General features: G+C 48.1%; 1 protein-coding gene across 2 annotated transcripts in view; it reads right to left on the bottom strand.

Moving 5' to 3' along the window:
- SPSB4 (splA/ryanodine receptor domain and SOCS box containing 4) overlaps window positions 1-15,134 on the bottom strand; it is a 77,623-nt gene that overhangs the window by 51,569 nt on the left and 10,920 nt on the right. The window contains exon 2 of one of the 2 annotated variants that reach the window (XM_004780861.3): window positions 8,801-9,647. In XM_004780861.3, the coding sequence (XP_004780918.1) occupies window positions 8,801-9,494 (694 nt within the window). In that variant the 5' untranslated portion in view covers window positions 9,495-9,647. Of the gene's footprint in view, window positions 1-8,800; window positions 9,658-15,134 lie in introns of those variants that run through there. The other variant, XM_045088442.1, reaches the window with a different exon arrangement.

The raw sequence follows: 15,134 nt of genomic DNA, 5'->3' as shown, positions 1-15,134 counted from the left end.
GCTTCAGTAAACCCTCCTGCTAGGGCCCGAGACCACCGGCAAAGCTGAAGGAAAAGCTGGCGGAAGACTCGTCGTGACCTGATGGGCCTGGAGGTTAGAGGTGGGGATGCTGCTGGCCACCCGAATCGCTGGCCACCTGGATCCCTGTGTGGATGGCTGCCTCCAAGTTTGTGCCAGGAGCCAGCTCTCTGCACTCCTTGGCCTCAGGCTCCTGGTGCAGGGAGTGGGGGACAGTACCTTGTCCTCATCTGTTGGGATTAAATGAGCTGCTGCGCCTTATGAGCATCTGTATGGGACTGTAGGAGTTTAAATGAGACAATAAGACGCACGAGCAGCTCCAAGCGGTGTTTGGCCTTTTGTAGGTGCTCAATCGATGACTGTTAAACAAAGAGCTGTTTCTATTTGCAGTAATCCTTTCCCAAACAAAGTTGGCCACAAGGAAAAGTCATGGATTTTCTTGTGTGTACCTTGCTGGCAACTGGGTGAATTTGGGCTCCAGGACAGGGAAACTGAATCACGTAGTGGCTGGGGAGGAAGGCACAGCTGGACAGTGGGAGGGTGGGGAGCTAGGCATGAAGGTGCAGGAACAGCCCTCAGGTCAGCCAGGCAGGTCGACTGGTGGGCAGAGCCAGGCTTGGTCACAGCAGGCTTTGTTGGGTGGAAACAGGCTGTTTCCAACAAAGACGTTAGCACAGAGCAAGGCATGGAGGAGTAAGCAGACTGGCTTGGCTGCAGGATCAGAGTGGGGGTTAGAGAGGTGGAAGGTGGGAGCAGGGGACTCCCTGCTTTGTGGTCTGAGCAGGGGAGAGACAGGGCCTCCAACATGTGGGAGGCCCAGGGAAGCCAGGGAGGGTCGCAACAACTGCCCAAGCTGCCAAGGCCACTTCTTAGAAAATCATCATTCTCCTCCTAAACTCCCATGTCCTCTGTCATCTATGTCAGGGATTTTCAGCACAAACTTACAGACTGCATTGAATTCTCACTGTCTTGTTTCTGGTGAGGTGCATTTCAAGGAGGATTGGAGGCAAGGTTAGGTCTGGTTCTGCTGCTAATTAGCCGGTGACCTTGGGCAAGTCCTCCCAGCTCTCTGGTCCATTCAGCTCCCACCTGTAAAATGAGGGTCTGGCCCCAGCCACCAGACAGCATCTGTTCCCGCTCCATTGCCTGGGGCCTGCCCTCACCCGCCTGCCAGCTCCTCCTGGCCACCTCTTGCCCCTTCCCTTTCCTCCAAGGGTCCAGCAGGGGCTAGCCACAGCCGGGCCTAGTGGCCATCTGTTCAGAGCCAGATGGTGCCCCTCAGGCCCAGCCTCTCAGCAGCTCGTCCCCACCGACGACACACGTGGGCCACAGCTGGGGAGGAGCCCGTTTATTTGGACATCCTTGCTGAGCACATACTCACCAAGCAAGTCACCACCAGAAACTACAAAATACTTAAACCAGACGCTTAGCTGGAAACCTTTGAAACTGCTCCTGGGGAAGGCTCAACATTCCCAGCTCATTTATAACAAGCTCACAGTGGTCTCTGAACCTCAGGCGGCATTTCCATCAAGTATCTGAAGGAGAAGGGAAACAAAACCTCCCCCAAACCAACATACTCCCTTAGGTGAGATCCCTCAGACCAAAATTAATAACAATAATTATTTCCACCTTTAATAACACTAGCAGTAATTTTACCAATCTACGGGAGTTGTGACAGTCATGATTGGCGATTTTTTAAACCTACTTTTTCCAGTATCTTCTATGGGCCAGGCACACCCACAATCCTGATGCCTGTGGCATAGTATGTTTCTATTACTATTACAGATAAAGAAACTGAGGCTCCGGCGTGAGCCGACTTGCTCAGGGTCACAGCTCATGAGCAGCCCAGTGAGGAGGGAGCCCCAGCTCTTCCCATGAGGCCCCATGGAGGCCCTCTGAGAGGAAGAGGGCAGGTGCAAATTGTTTCCAGTGCCCCTGTGTGTGACTCCGCTGTGGCCCACTGTAGACACTCTCCAGACTGAGCCCAAGTTTCAAAGAACCCTTCCTGTAGGCAGGACTTCCAAGAGTCAACCTCCTGACTGTTCAAATGTGAACTGCTCCCCCCCCCCCGCCCCCCCAACTCAGAGCAAGGCCACAAAAACTGCTTTCAGCTGAAAGTCTGTTCCTTTTTGTGGCAAACAAAGGGTAGGGGCCACTTTCTGAATGTCAAGATTCTGAATTGAATGGCCCAGCCCATCACACAGCCTGGCCCCTGCTCAGAGTGTGAGGACAGATGTGCTGTGCTCGACCCACAATGAGAGGTGGGACTGGGTCACCCTAGGGTCAGGCTTCAAGGGGGTGGCCTCTCCTAGCCAGCCTCCCTCTGTTCCAGCCAACTGTGACTCGGTCCCCCTGAGGAAGGGAACAGAAAAGCTCAGCAGGTCGCAGGAGGCCAGCAGATTCGTAGGCACTTTCTGAGTGCCTACTATGTGCTCAGTTTCAAGGGGCACCACGGAGGGAGTCCCTGACTCAAAGAGCTATCAGCCTTGGCCCTGGCAAGAGCAGCAATAGCAGCCCACCCCCATTATAGAGGTGCCCCGTGCAGGTAAGCAGTAAGGGGACTCTGCGTGCTGACACAAGCCCCACGTAAGGACTCACCAGATTCTACAGTTCAAATGCTCCTAGTCCAGTGCCGTGTTTGAAGCCTCCATCATGGCAAATTAATGTGGTTCTACTGTACTTTAAACTAGAAACCAAACCACTCACAAGATTCATCAAGGGACCCAGATGCGCTCAGCATGGGACATGGCACAGGTGATGCTGAGAAAACACGGTCAGACCCAGAGCACCCTCTGGCACATACCCCTAATCTGAGCCGCAGGCTGGACTGCACTTCATTTCTGCTTCATTTCCAATCCTCACTGCAACTACGCAAGGCACACATAATTATTCCCACTGCACAGAGAGGAAAACAAAGGCTCGGGGATGTTAATTAGCCAGAAGGGGGCAGAAATGAAATGTAAATTGTTTATTTTCAAAGATTATGTCAAAAAAATGGAGGTCTGAATAAAATAAATTGTGATACAACCATACCAAGAAAACCCACGCAGCTATTAATAAAGAATGAGACATCTCTCCAGTAATCATATTAAATAATTGCCAAAATCTATGAGGGGGGAAGTGAGATGCAGAGCAACGTTTACAGCATGATCACATTCATGTAAAATTTCTCTGTCATAAATTTCTGTGAGGACACACGAGAAACTATTAAGGTGGCTGCCAGCAGGGAGAGGAGTTAGGGAGCTAATGGGTGGGAGGGTATTTCATTGTAACATTTAAATTTGTTGCTATGTGCACAGTTTGCCTTTCAAAAGTAAATGTGCACATTTTTAAAAAAGATTTTATCTATTTGAGGGGCACCTGGGTGGCTCAGTCGTTAAGCGTCTGACTTTGGCTCAGGTCATGATCCCACCAAGCTCCCTGTTTGGTGGGAAGCCTGCTTCTCCCTCTGCCTCTCCCCCTGCTTGTGTTCTCTCTCTGTCAAATAAATGCATAACATCTTTTAAAAAAAATTTTTTTTTAAGATTTTATCCATTTGAGAGAGAGAGAGATTGCAAGAGAGAGCATGAGCGGGGGGGCGTGGGGGGAGGGGGCTCAGGGCAGCATGACAGGGCATGAGGGGTGAAGGGGAGACCAGGCCTGGGGCCGGAGGGCCAAGGAGCTGCTTCTAGACATCAGGGAGGTCGGGAGGACCATGGCACCTGGGAGACACAGGGGAGTCGAGCAAAGCTGGTGAGTTCAGTGCTGACTGGAGGATGGCTCTGGCAAGGGGATGGTGTCCTTGTACTCAGCCTGGTCGAAGACTCTCTCTGGCCTTCATCAATACCAGAAGCCTTGGCTGGCTGCCGGCCTCTTCCGCTGAGCCGCTGCGCCAATAAATACTGTTGGCAGGTCAATTAAACCATCTAGGAACGTCTGGAAATACAGCTTCTCCGGCTCGATGCAGGTTGACAAGCCCTCCCTGCCAGTTAGTCCTGAGGTCCCAGGTTTCCCACTCTCCGCGCCCCCCAGAGAAGGAGCCCCTTTGCCGACACCTGCCCTGTGGAATCAGGTCTGACGTGGTGGGCAAAATGGAGTCAGAGCTGGTCTAGGCGGCAGGAGGCCTGGCACGGGGTGCTGATGATGGACTGGGGTGAAGCACAGCCTTCGTAATCGCTACCTGCTTGGCCTTGAACAAGTTCATGAATTCTTTACCTCTCCAAGACTCCATTTTCCCGTCTACAAAATGGAAATAACAGCAACATTGCCTTAAAGCTTATTGTATGGGTTAAGAAAAGAGAGAGAGAGAGAGAGAAAAGAACACTTGGACCAGAGTACAAAACATGGGTGGCATAAAATGAAGTATAATTGTAATGACCCTGAAATCACAGCCATGAGGGCTCCCAACCCGCCTGTCTCTGTCTGGGGCTCCTCTCCACTTGCTGTGCCGCTCAGGCACTGCTCACCACCCAAGATCTCCAAGACAGGAGACAAAGCTGTTCTGTCAACCCTCCTGGCCTCCACCACGGGGCAGGCGGGGCTGGGAAGCAGAGGAGTGACTCCGGGAGCCAGCCTGGAGCCGATTCCAAAGGCCCAGCCCACCTCACAGTGGGGCCAAACCTCACAGCAGTTGAGACATTTTCAGTGACATTTTCCCGTTAGCGACCAAAGCACGCCTGATTCAGGGACACTGCTGGGGCTGTCTTGATGCAGCTAGCTTTTCAGAATACCCTGTGGCGCTCTGTGCTGAGCCAAGAGCTTTGAGGGCTGGAAATGAAGGCGGGAGGAAAGGGAACGGTTGGGACAGCATCTCCGGGTCTTCCCCCGATCTGCCACTGAAGGAAAGGTCCTCTGGCTGTGTGGCCACCCAGCCTAGTGGAGCCGACTTTCCTGTTCCTTCCCTTCCTGCCCCCACTGCAAACATCTCCACAAGGGGCCCGTTGGGCCAGTGTGCCTCAGTTTGAGTCTCCTGGTTCCCCTGCTTACTGTGCGACCTCGAGCAACTGACTCAAGTTGTCTGGGCTGCAATGTGTTCATTGTAAAAGGAGATAATACAGGCATTCGTTGAAAGAGTAGTTGCAAGGATTAAATGAGTGACAATGTGTGAAGTGCCTAGAATAGAGGCCAGCACAGGCAAAGCATCTCGGTGAGAGGTAGTTATGGGTGGTGTGTTATTACCACTGTTATCACTTGGGCTGTGGACCCAGTCATGTGAAGACAGCTTGCTTGCTTGCCTGGTCTCAGTCCCAGGCTTTCAGATGGCAGAGCCCCTGGGCATCCTACAGTTCTTCTCAGTAAACCCTGAGAGGTGAAGCTGCCTCACTCCATGCTATAGCTGAAGAATATATTTGCAACCGGAAAACACGCTTCTAGAAGTTCTACCCCAATGAACACAAACTTCTAGAAGCTCCACCCACAATGAACACCAGCTTCTAGAAGCTCTACCCCTGATGAATACATGCTTCTAGAAGCTCTTTACCCCTGACGAAAACATGCTTCTAGAAGCTCTACCCCCAATGAACACAAGCTTCTAGAAGCTCTACCCCTGATGAATACATGCTTCTAGAAGCTCTCTACCCCTGATGAAAACATGCTTCTAGAAACTCTACCTGCGATGAACACAAGCTTCTAGAAGCTCTACCCCCAATGAACACAAGCTAATAGAAGATCTGCCCCTAATGAACATATGCTTATAGAAGCTCTACCCACCAATGAACACATGCTTCTAGAAGCTCTACCCCTAAAAAACACATGCTTCATCATTAAATGTGGTTAGTCCTTTTTGAGTCTTGCTTTCATAGTCATAAAAACTCAAACACCGAGAGAAGGATATCCATCAACTTACTTCTGTCACACTAGAGAAGAAGATTCTCTATTCAGGCCACTTTTGTTGTAATCCATAGGTGAACCCAGGATCTGGCTTGGCTCGCCTAGTTAATGGAAGCCATAAACACCCATTGCTGTGTGTCCGTTCTGTGCCCGTGAGCTTTATCATGCTCATTTTACAGAGAACAACACCAAGGTTCAGAGAGATGAGGTCATCTTTATGCCCAGCCTTCTGGTGAGCACTGGGGCCAGAGTTGAACAGTTTGTGTGAGGCCTCGGGCACCCTTCTCTCCCCAGCGATCTTCTGGGGAAGCAATCCCAGAGAGCAACCCTGCCTTTCTGTTCCAGAGTCCGTCTCTGATTGTGCTTCCCCATGTCCCTGTTGGGTCTGAGTGTGGAGGCCTGACATCGTGTGCACAATCAACACTGGCTCAGAATTCTCACGTACAGAACCCACTGGTCATTCTCTGCCCAAGGACTCCTTAAGGCCAAACCCTCCCAGGATACCCCTGGGAGACATCAGCCCAGGTCACTGGCTACAGGCATCACATAGTCCCCTCCCAACCAGCTCCATCAGACTCTATGGCAGCACGTCCTGTGGGTCACTCTGTAGTCAGGGCTTGTCCTAGGCTGACCATGACCTTTCAAAGCCCAGAAAAGCTGAGGTCCCCCTCTCTGCCATCATATCCTGCCCATAATAGAGAACATTTACCCCCGTCTGGAGAACAGACCAGTGAGACAGCAGACAAGCCAATACTGACACGGAATGACAGATGCTACAGGCTTGCATCACATGACATCTTGGCCTTCTCTTGCCTCCCGATGAGCATTCCAGCTTCAGCCAACCTCAAAAATCACTGCCAGTGGGGAGGAGAATGGAACAGGCCAAGTTTCATCTGCACCAAGCTTTTCCAGCCACCTGAAGGATCCAAGAGCTCCCACCAACATTGCACCGAGGGTACCAGGGCTTGACTGCTCCCGATCCTAACACACATGGGGGAGCCACCGGCTACAGCCTCGTTAGAACCTTAGCTTTGTACCCAAAAACTGAGCAACAGGTAATAGCTGAGTGTGAACCAATACCCAATACCCAAGGGAAAGCCCACCTTGGAGGCCCAACTGTTGGCTCAAGGAACTCCTGCTGGCTATCAGTGTCAGCCTGTAATCCCAGCCACCATATAATTGGTACTACCATACCAATCTCACGGCAGCTATGAAAGGGACCTGATACTGCCCCATTTTACTTATAAACAAAATGAGTTGTAAAGCATTAGAATGGCTCACCAGAGACACAAAACCATTGAGCACTGGGGAGGCAGTCGGCACTAAGGCACATAAGCCTCCAAAGCCTTGTATGCCAAGTCCACTCTTCTGCTCCCAAGATAAATTCTGGCAAGTAAATTTTCCAGTTCTGCTTGAAAAGAGTGTTTGTTGTTGCTGTTGGTTTTCTTAGTACAGGGGTTTGCCTGGTCCCCATGTCTATGAGGGTTCCAGACATTCTCCACAAGGCACTGGGATGATTAAACTAGCCCTTCTCAGGACACACTCATTTGCTCCTAGATCCAACTGGTTAATCAGAGAAAACAGAACAACACTTCACCATGAATGGCAGTCTTCATCTAACAAGCATGAAGATGAAGTCTGAGCAAGAATGTCCCCTGTTACACCGGAGAGCCGAGCACACCAGCCACTTTCTGCCGGCCTGCCACCCTTGAAAACAGCCAGCCTACCCTACACTTGAGGTAAACATAAACTTTGAGTAAAATGTCACTCTTGACTTCTTTTCCCGGATGTTACTCTCAGTCCCTCAACTGAAGGGAGGGAGCTTGGGGAAAGAATAGGCCTCGGAGGCAGACCAAGGGGGCTGGTTCTCTGTAATTCTGCTCTTCCATTCTCTCCTCTCTGAAATGGGAGCAATTATAGCTCCCATCTGACGCGAATAAACGGGAATGTTGGCTGTAAGCCCCTGCCTCTGTGAGCTTCTTCGGGGGTGTGGCAAGAAGTTCCTGTGTGGACGAAGAGTGTGGACGAGGAGAGGATGAGCTCGCAAGGCTCCACAGAGCGGGCGGCCATGGACGCCTCCCTGCCTTCCTGAGCGACTCCCTCCTGAAACCATAACCAATGTTGTTGCCATGATTTTGAGGCTGCCTCACAGCATCATGTGCATGTTACATGAGAAGAGGCCTGAGAGCTGCCAGGGACACCTCCAGGAGTCTGGGGGCTTGTCTATAGCCTGCAAGGGGGTTTCATTTGCCCACGTGGTGTTCTCAGCAGTGGCCAGCTTCAAAAATGGGGCTCTTTCACACAAATCTAGATTTGTAGGTCCTCTTGAAAAAAATCAAAAGATTCTACGACTTCCGGCTCTCATTCCCAAGAGGCAATAATCAGAGATGAGGGGCAGGTGACCCCTTTTAGCAGACAGTTCACCTGGGAGAGCTGGGAATTGTGTGTTCAGTCCCTGCCTTCAGTAGGCGGTCAGTAAATGATAGTTATTACCAGCACTTGCTATTTATCAGTAGCTCAGAGTACAAGGCATTCAAGTGCGGACACTATGCCTCCTACTGCCACTCCCCTCCTGCTGTGAGCTTAAGGCCCCGCACACAGAGACATCATTTTCCATGACCCTTATGCAGACAGCAACTTTCACCATTAGCATCAAGGCAGGAAGCCCTTATTAGGTGCCAGTCATTGGCCTACGCACGTCACCTACATTATGATCTTAGTTGATCCTCACAACAACCCTGACCAAGATTACCATCCTTGTGCCTCTTTTGCAGATGGGAAAACTGAGGCACAGCACAAGACCACCAAACCAGTAAATGAGAGAGTCCCAGTATCCAGGTCCTCTAGGCGGCAGGGTCATCCCAAGTGACAATGGAGGGCGGGGCCTCCCCTGCTCACTGCCGCCCTCCCCAAGGCCTCCAGTGACAGGCAGCCTCTGGAACCCCCAGTGTCCCCAGCCCAACTCAGCACTTACGGTCCAGGCCATTTATGTAGCGCATGGTAACTTCGCAGTGGCCCCACACGGCACTCACCACCGGGTACAGCTTCTTGCCCTTGAGGCCGCGGAAAGCCACGCCCAGATACTGGCCATCCACGACGAAGCTGAGGGTGCCTTCATCCATGTCCAGCACCACGAGCAGCGAGTCTGGCAGCGCGAAGGCCTCCTCGGGCCCCAGGAAGGCAGGGTAGGCCACTCCAGGCCTGTTCTTCCCATCATGGTAGAGGCGGCTGCGGCCCAGGTCCCAGCCCCATGACTCGTCGTCGCTGCCCACCAGTGCCGTGTAGCCCACCGAGTGCAGGGGAGCCCGAGCAGTGGCCACGCCAACTACGGCATGGGTGCCCCGCTGCCGCGCCGGCCAGTGGATCTGCCAGGCATGCAGGCCGCGGGCATGGCCCACCTTGCCGCGGATGCCGTCCGTACTCTGGGCCACCGGGTGCCGGTGGAAGGTGAGCCGGTCGTCATCCTTGACGAAGACATTGAGCGAGCGGTCCTCGGGGTTCCACGCGTGCCGCAGCTGCACTGCAGGCCCTGCGGCGGGCATGTCCAACAGCTGGTCTAGCCGTGCGGGCCGCCCCGGCTCAGCCCCCTGCAGCTCCCGCTTGGCCGGCCGCAGTGCCGGCTCCCGCACCTCCACCGACTTGAGGCTCCCCGACAGCTTCTGGCCCATGGTTCACTGCCGGAAGGGGGCCGCTGCGGGCCACCGCTACCTTGTGGGAGCTTCCGCTCCCCACAACCAGGGATGGGCTGCCGGGCTGGGTACCAGATTTCTGCACCGTCTACCTCCACAGCCTCTACCGGGCTGGGGCAGAGGCCCAAGCTCCTGGAAGAAAGCAAAGGGCACCAGCTATGACAACAGCATAAACAGCTATTTATGCCCAGAGGCTGGGTTCTTTGCATGCATTAATAATACCAATTAAGTACTATAACAATATCTGGCATTAATCTAGTACTTTCCATATGCCAGACACTGTTTCAAACAGTCTACATTATCATTTAATCCTTAAGTCCTCCCTCTGAGACATGTACATTATTACTCCCATTTTGTAGCTGTGAAAACTAGAGAGGAGAAAGGATAAGGAATTAGCTGAAGTCCCACAGCTAATAATGGGCTGAGCTCAGATTCACACTGAGATCATCTGGCTTCAGAGTCTATGTTCTACTCTTCCAGCAATCACAGACAATTTTATTTTAGAAATAAGGACTGAGCCTAGAGAAGTACAGTGATTTACCCAAGACCACAGAGCCTGGAGAAGAACCCAGGTGTATTTGGTCCCAGGGGACAAGGTCTGTGCCAAGGCCAAGGAGAGACAGGGCCCGGGACACAGGGATGTAGATGTTTAAGGTGTGGTCCTTTGGTTCCCACCTGGACTTCCCTGGGGAGCTTAAATAGTATCTAAAGTGTAGCCAGTCTCAAGAAGGAGGATGCACAGTGAGGATCCAGCAAATTCACCCAGGAGCATGAGCACAGACACAAGACAACAATCTGAGGATCGGGTGGAGTCTCCATGGCAAGATGAGTGGGAGGCAGGGAAATAAGGAGGCTAGTGTCCGGGCTCTCGAGCCAGATAGACCTGTATCCAAATCCCTGTCTCCATCACTAAACTGTTCATCCAAAGAAAGGTCTTTTAGCCTCTCTTAGACTCTAGTTTCCTCACCTGTAAAATGGGGAAAAGTAGTGCCCTCGGGTAGTGTGGTAATCTGTAAGACAGTAATATAAAGGGCCATGCCTGAGACTCTGTGGGCAAGGTTTTCCTCTTTGGCTCTGTCCCCGGAGATCCCACAGGTACCCCTTCCCTTCGGATGGGTATGCTCTTTCTTTGGGGACACAAACACTGGTTAACAGCACTGACCCCGGACAACCTCCTCTGGGGCAGGATACTGGTTTTCAGGGAGGAGGACTTGACCACCATCTCTAGGAGGCCAGCCAGAACCCAGGGTGCCCGTGCTGCTTGGAAAGCCCTGGATGTGGGGAAGGATGGAGAGGTGAGCCCCACAGCCAGTCCAGAGCAGAGGCATGTGCCTTTCCCTCTGGTGGAAGAGCTGCTGGGCTCTGAACAACATTCCCCGAGGCAAACCAAGAGGCGGGCCTGTTCCATGCCCTGGCCCGTCTGGCCACCTCCTCCCATCTAAACAGTGGCACACTCCCAGCCACAGTTCAAGTGGAGAAGGAAAGGATACTGCTGCCGCCCAGCACACCAGGGATACCACGGATTCCTTGTTAACTCTCTTAGTTTATTCTCCACTCCCATTTCCTTTCTATTTGCAGACCCCAGCTCCAGTGCATGCCAACCCTATCCCCAGAGCTCTGGCTAATGTTTAATCTGGTGGAAACCTGAGCACATAAAAATGTGCAACACTAGACAGTTCTAAGATAGCAGAATACAGTTACTCCTTTTCATATCCCAAATCACCTAAAATAAAAGAGAAAGAGCAAGAGAAATGTAAATGTTATCTTCAGCGAAACTAGAACACATTTGTAACCCAAAGCACAACTTCTAGGGAAAGACTGCCAAGAACAGTAAAGGGCTGCCAAAAACAGAGAAGATCCGATGGGGGGCGAGAGAGCACCTGTGGCCACAGATCTGGGATAAAGCTGGCAGAGCTGACCAGGAGCTGGCACTGCCTGATGGAAAAAAACAACAGTTCCCAAACAGAAGCCCGGGAGCTGCCTCGGGCACCCTGAGGAGAAAGGATGACGGGACCAGCAAAGGAAACCACCAGCCGCCATCAGCCATCAGCCATCATCGCAGGAAGCAGTGTGTCCATGAGGCAGAACAGGAGGTGGAGCCTGCACTGGGAGAAGCCCAGGGCTACAGATCTTGGCCACCTGGGTAGAAGCAAGGCCAAAAGAAATCATGGCCCCAGTCCTGGGAATGAAATTATCATGAACCAGGGAGCAATCCTGTTCTCCTAAAATACTTCCTGGCCTTTCCTCTACATCAATTCACTGCAAAATGTCCATCTAGAGAAGATTCTCCTCTTCCAAAAAGGAACAAGCATAGGGTAGAGTCAAAGATCTAACAGGAGAAATAAAGGAGGAAAAGAGAAAAACAAAAAAACAAAAAACAAGGCAACCAAGAAAATTCACCAGAATAAAAGCTGTCACAAAACATAAAAATTGTGATGAAATTTGTAAACTAATTTGGTGATCACTTATTTCAGAAGGGAGACAACTAGAACAGTCTAAAAAAAAAAATTCTAAAATGCATCTTACATAGTTATAAACCTCCAGAAGAACTGCAAAAACACAAACCTCCCAGATTGTCAGAAAGAACACAACACAAAATAAAACAGACCACACAGGGAAAGACTTTGGTGTGAAGAACATGAGAAACAATAATACAAAGACAGAAAATATGATAGTAAAACTAAGCCAGAAAGACTAGCTATGTCAATGAATGGCCATGGTAAACTAAAATAATAATAATAATAATAAAATAAATCTAAGATTGGAAATCAAGACAAAACTCCAACTGTATGCTACATATAAGAGGGATATCCAAATCAGAGAGATTCAACAGTATTAAAGATCTAACACACCAAGTAACAGCATCAAACTTTACTGCAAAAGCTACAGCAAATACAAGGGGAGATACACAGTAAAGGAAGATAATTTTTTCTGGCTTATGACAGGTCAATGAACCAAATTAAGTAAAGACATACAAAAATCAAAATTCCATAACTAATAAGACAGATCATGACCTGAGCCAAAGAGAGATGCTTACTGACTGAGCCACCCAGGCATCCCTTCAATATTTTTTAAAACTCTCTTCTAAACAACTTAAAAAAAAAAAACAACAAAACAAAAAAGTATATAGAATTTGCAGAAAATAGAAAGAGTGAGAATAATAAAACATATTCCATATCTTAGAGTCTGTGGGAGCCTACTAAAGTAGATCATGGCTGGTGTACTTATACTAATAAATATTAAAACATGAAAATACATGAATTAAGCATAATAAAATAGAAAAATAACAGAATAAAAAAGTCTGAGAACTAGTTCTTTGGGGAAAATAATACCACAAAACCAAACCAAACCAATAAAACATAAAAACTCTCCAATGCAATCATTTAATCTACCATATTATCTATTATTATGTTATTAATTATTATATCATTATCATTTTAGTATGTTATGAAATGACATAATATGATGTAATGAAATAGTACTTTATCTCTATGGTCTTCTGCCCCAAAGCCCATAACCCCAATCTAATAACGAAAACATAAGACAGATTCCAATGGGGGGCATCCAGCAAAAGGACCAATACACCTGACCAATACACCTCAACACTGTTAAGGCCATTGAAGACAAGGAACATCTGAGAAAGTGTCACAGCCAAGAGAAGCCTACCGACAACTAAATTTAATATGGTGTCCTGGAAGAGAGAAACAATGCTAGGTGAAAACTAAAGAAATCTGAATAAAGCCTAGCCTTCGGATAACCGGGTATCAATACTGACTGGTTCATTAGCTAAGATAAATGTACCATACTAATGGAAGATGTTAATAATAGGGAAAACTAGGTGTGAGTATATGGGAACTCTACCTCCTTTTTATGTAGCTTTTCTATAAATCTAAAACTACTCTAAAAATTAAAGTCTAGGGGTGCCTGGGTGGCTCAGTGGGTTAAGCTTCTGCTGTCAACTCAGGTCATGATCTCAGGGTCTTGGGATCGAGCCCCGTATCGGGCTTTCTGCTTGGCAGAGAGCCTGCTTCTTCCTTCCCATTGCCTTCCTCTCTATCTACTTGTGATCTCTTTCTGTCAAATAAATAAATAAAAATCTTTTAAAATTAAAGTCTATTAATTAGAAAACACTAAAATAATTTTTAAGTTCTAGAAAATTCAAAAATGTACAAAACTTAAAAATCACTGCCTGTCTCATTAACCAGATGTTAAACACTATTAGCATTTGAATTCTTTCATTTTATCTTTTTTTTTAATCTACAAAAAAATTTTTCTACAAAATTTTCTTTTTATTTATATGTTGGCTAATTGAATTTAAATTAAAAAAAATTTTAAAATGGCATCATGAGCCTTTCTTTATTCAGGTTATTTCACCTAAAATTAAGTAATTAACATTTTCAGATGTTACTAAATATATTTTAAATGTAGGACTTCAATGACTAAAATAAAGAAACCATAAAACATATGAACCACTTAATCTGATCATTTATAAGGGGGAGAGAAGACCCAAACATAAGAAATAAGAAATGAAAATGGGAAGTAACCAAATGGCATAGTAAAAAGCACTCATGAAAGAGATTAGACTAGCTTGTTGTTTTAATATGGAGAAATACTTAAGACACAAATTACAAATATATGACAAACTACTATAAATTGGTAAGAGAAGACCAATCCACATACAGAAAGTGAAAGATACTACAAATAGTTCACACAAAAAGAAAAACAAATGGTTCTTTTGAGATGTTCTACCAAATGCATACTCAAAGAGAAACAAGTTAGAACTACAATGAAATGGTGGTTTTGTCTATCAGATTAGAAAAGCTCAAAAAATTAGATAACACCTTTCTGAAGGAGCAGACAGGCACATACATTGCTAACCTGAAGGTAAAATGGCATAACCTCAGTGGAGGATGAATTAACACCATTTCTCAGAATTGCAAATGCACATTCCCTTTGACCGAGCAGTTCCACTTCCAGTATTTATTCAGTATTAAATGTTCAGAGCTAAATACATACGTATAATACATCACACACATATATTATGTATTATATATAAAACAATACATGTATGTATCAAATATTATATATATAACACATATACATAGGCAGCATTGTTTGTAATAGCAAAATATTGGAAAAAAGGCTAAATAGTAAATCATATGATGGAATACTATGCAGCTGGAGAAAAAAATGTGTTGACATGAGGAGTCAATAGAGAGATGAAAGCGAACAAACAAGGTCCAAAACATTCTGTGTGATGTGCTGCCATTAATGTGGGGAGTGGGGGAGGAGGGAGGAGCAAGAGGGCAGAGGTGGGGGAATGAGGTGTGGGTGGGGTATTTAACCCAAAGGGCCCAGATGGAAAAGAGAACCAGCTGTGTCTACAAGAAAGCTGGACACTGCCGTTCAGTTAACAAGACAACTTGCTTTTTCCTCTGTTCACTTTGGAGCTTCATAGCAACCTTCACCTAGCCCTTGAGCCTCAACCAATTATGAGAGAAAAGCGAGACAATCTGTGAGAGGTGCGGGGTATGTATGGGGATTCAAGTAACAGAGCCAACACTCATCCAGGGTCATCTCGTTAAGTCTGTACAGTCTGCCCTAGTACATCTGACTGCG

The sequence above is a fragment of the Mustela putorius genome, unplaced genomic scaffold (genome assembly GCF_011764305.1).
Source record: "Mustela putorius furo isolate JIRA1106 unplaced genomic scaffold, ASM1176430v1.1 tig00003834_pilon_pilon_pilon, whole genome shotgun sequence".
Taxonomy (NCBI): Eukaryota; Metazoa; Chordata; class Mammalia; order Carnivora; family Mustelidae; genus Mustela; species Mustela putorius.
The sequence above is the reverse complement of the archived record's forward strand: the minus strand, read 5'-3'. Positions and strand labels throughout refer to the sequence as shown.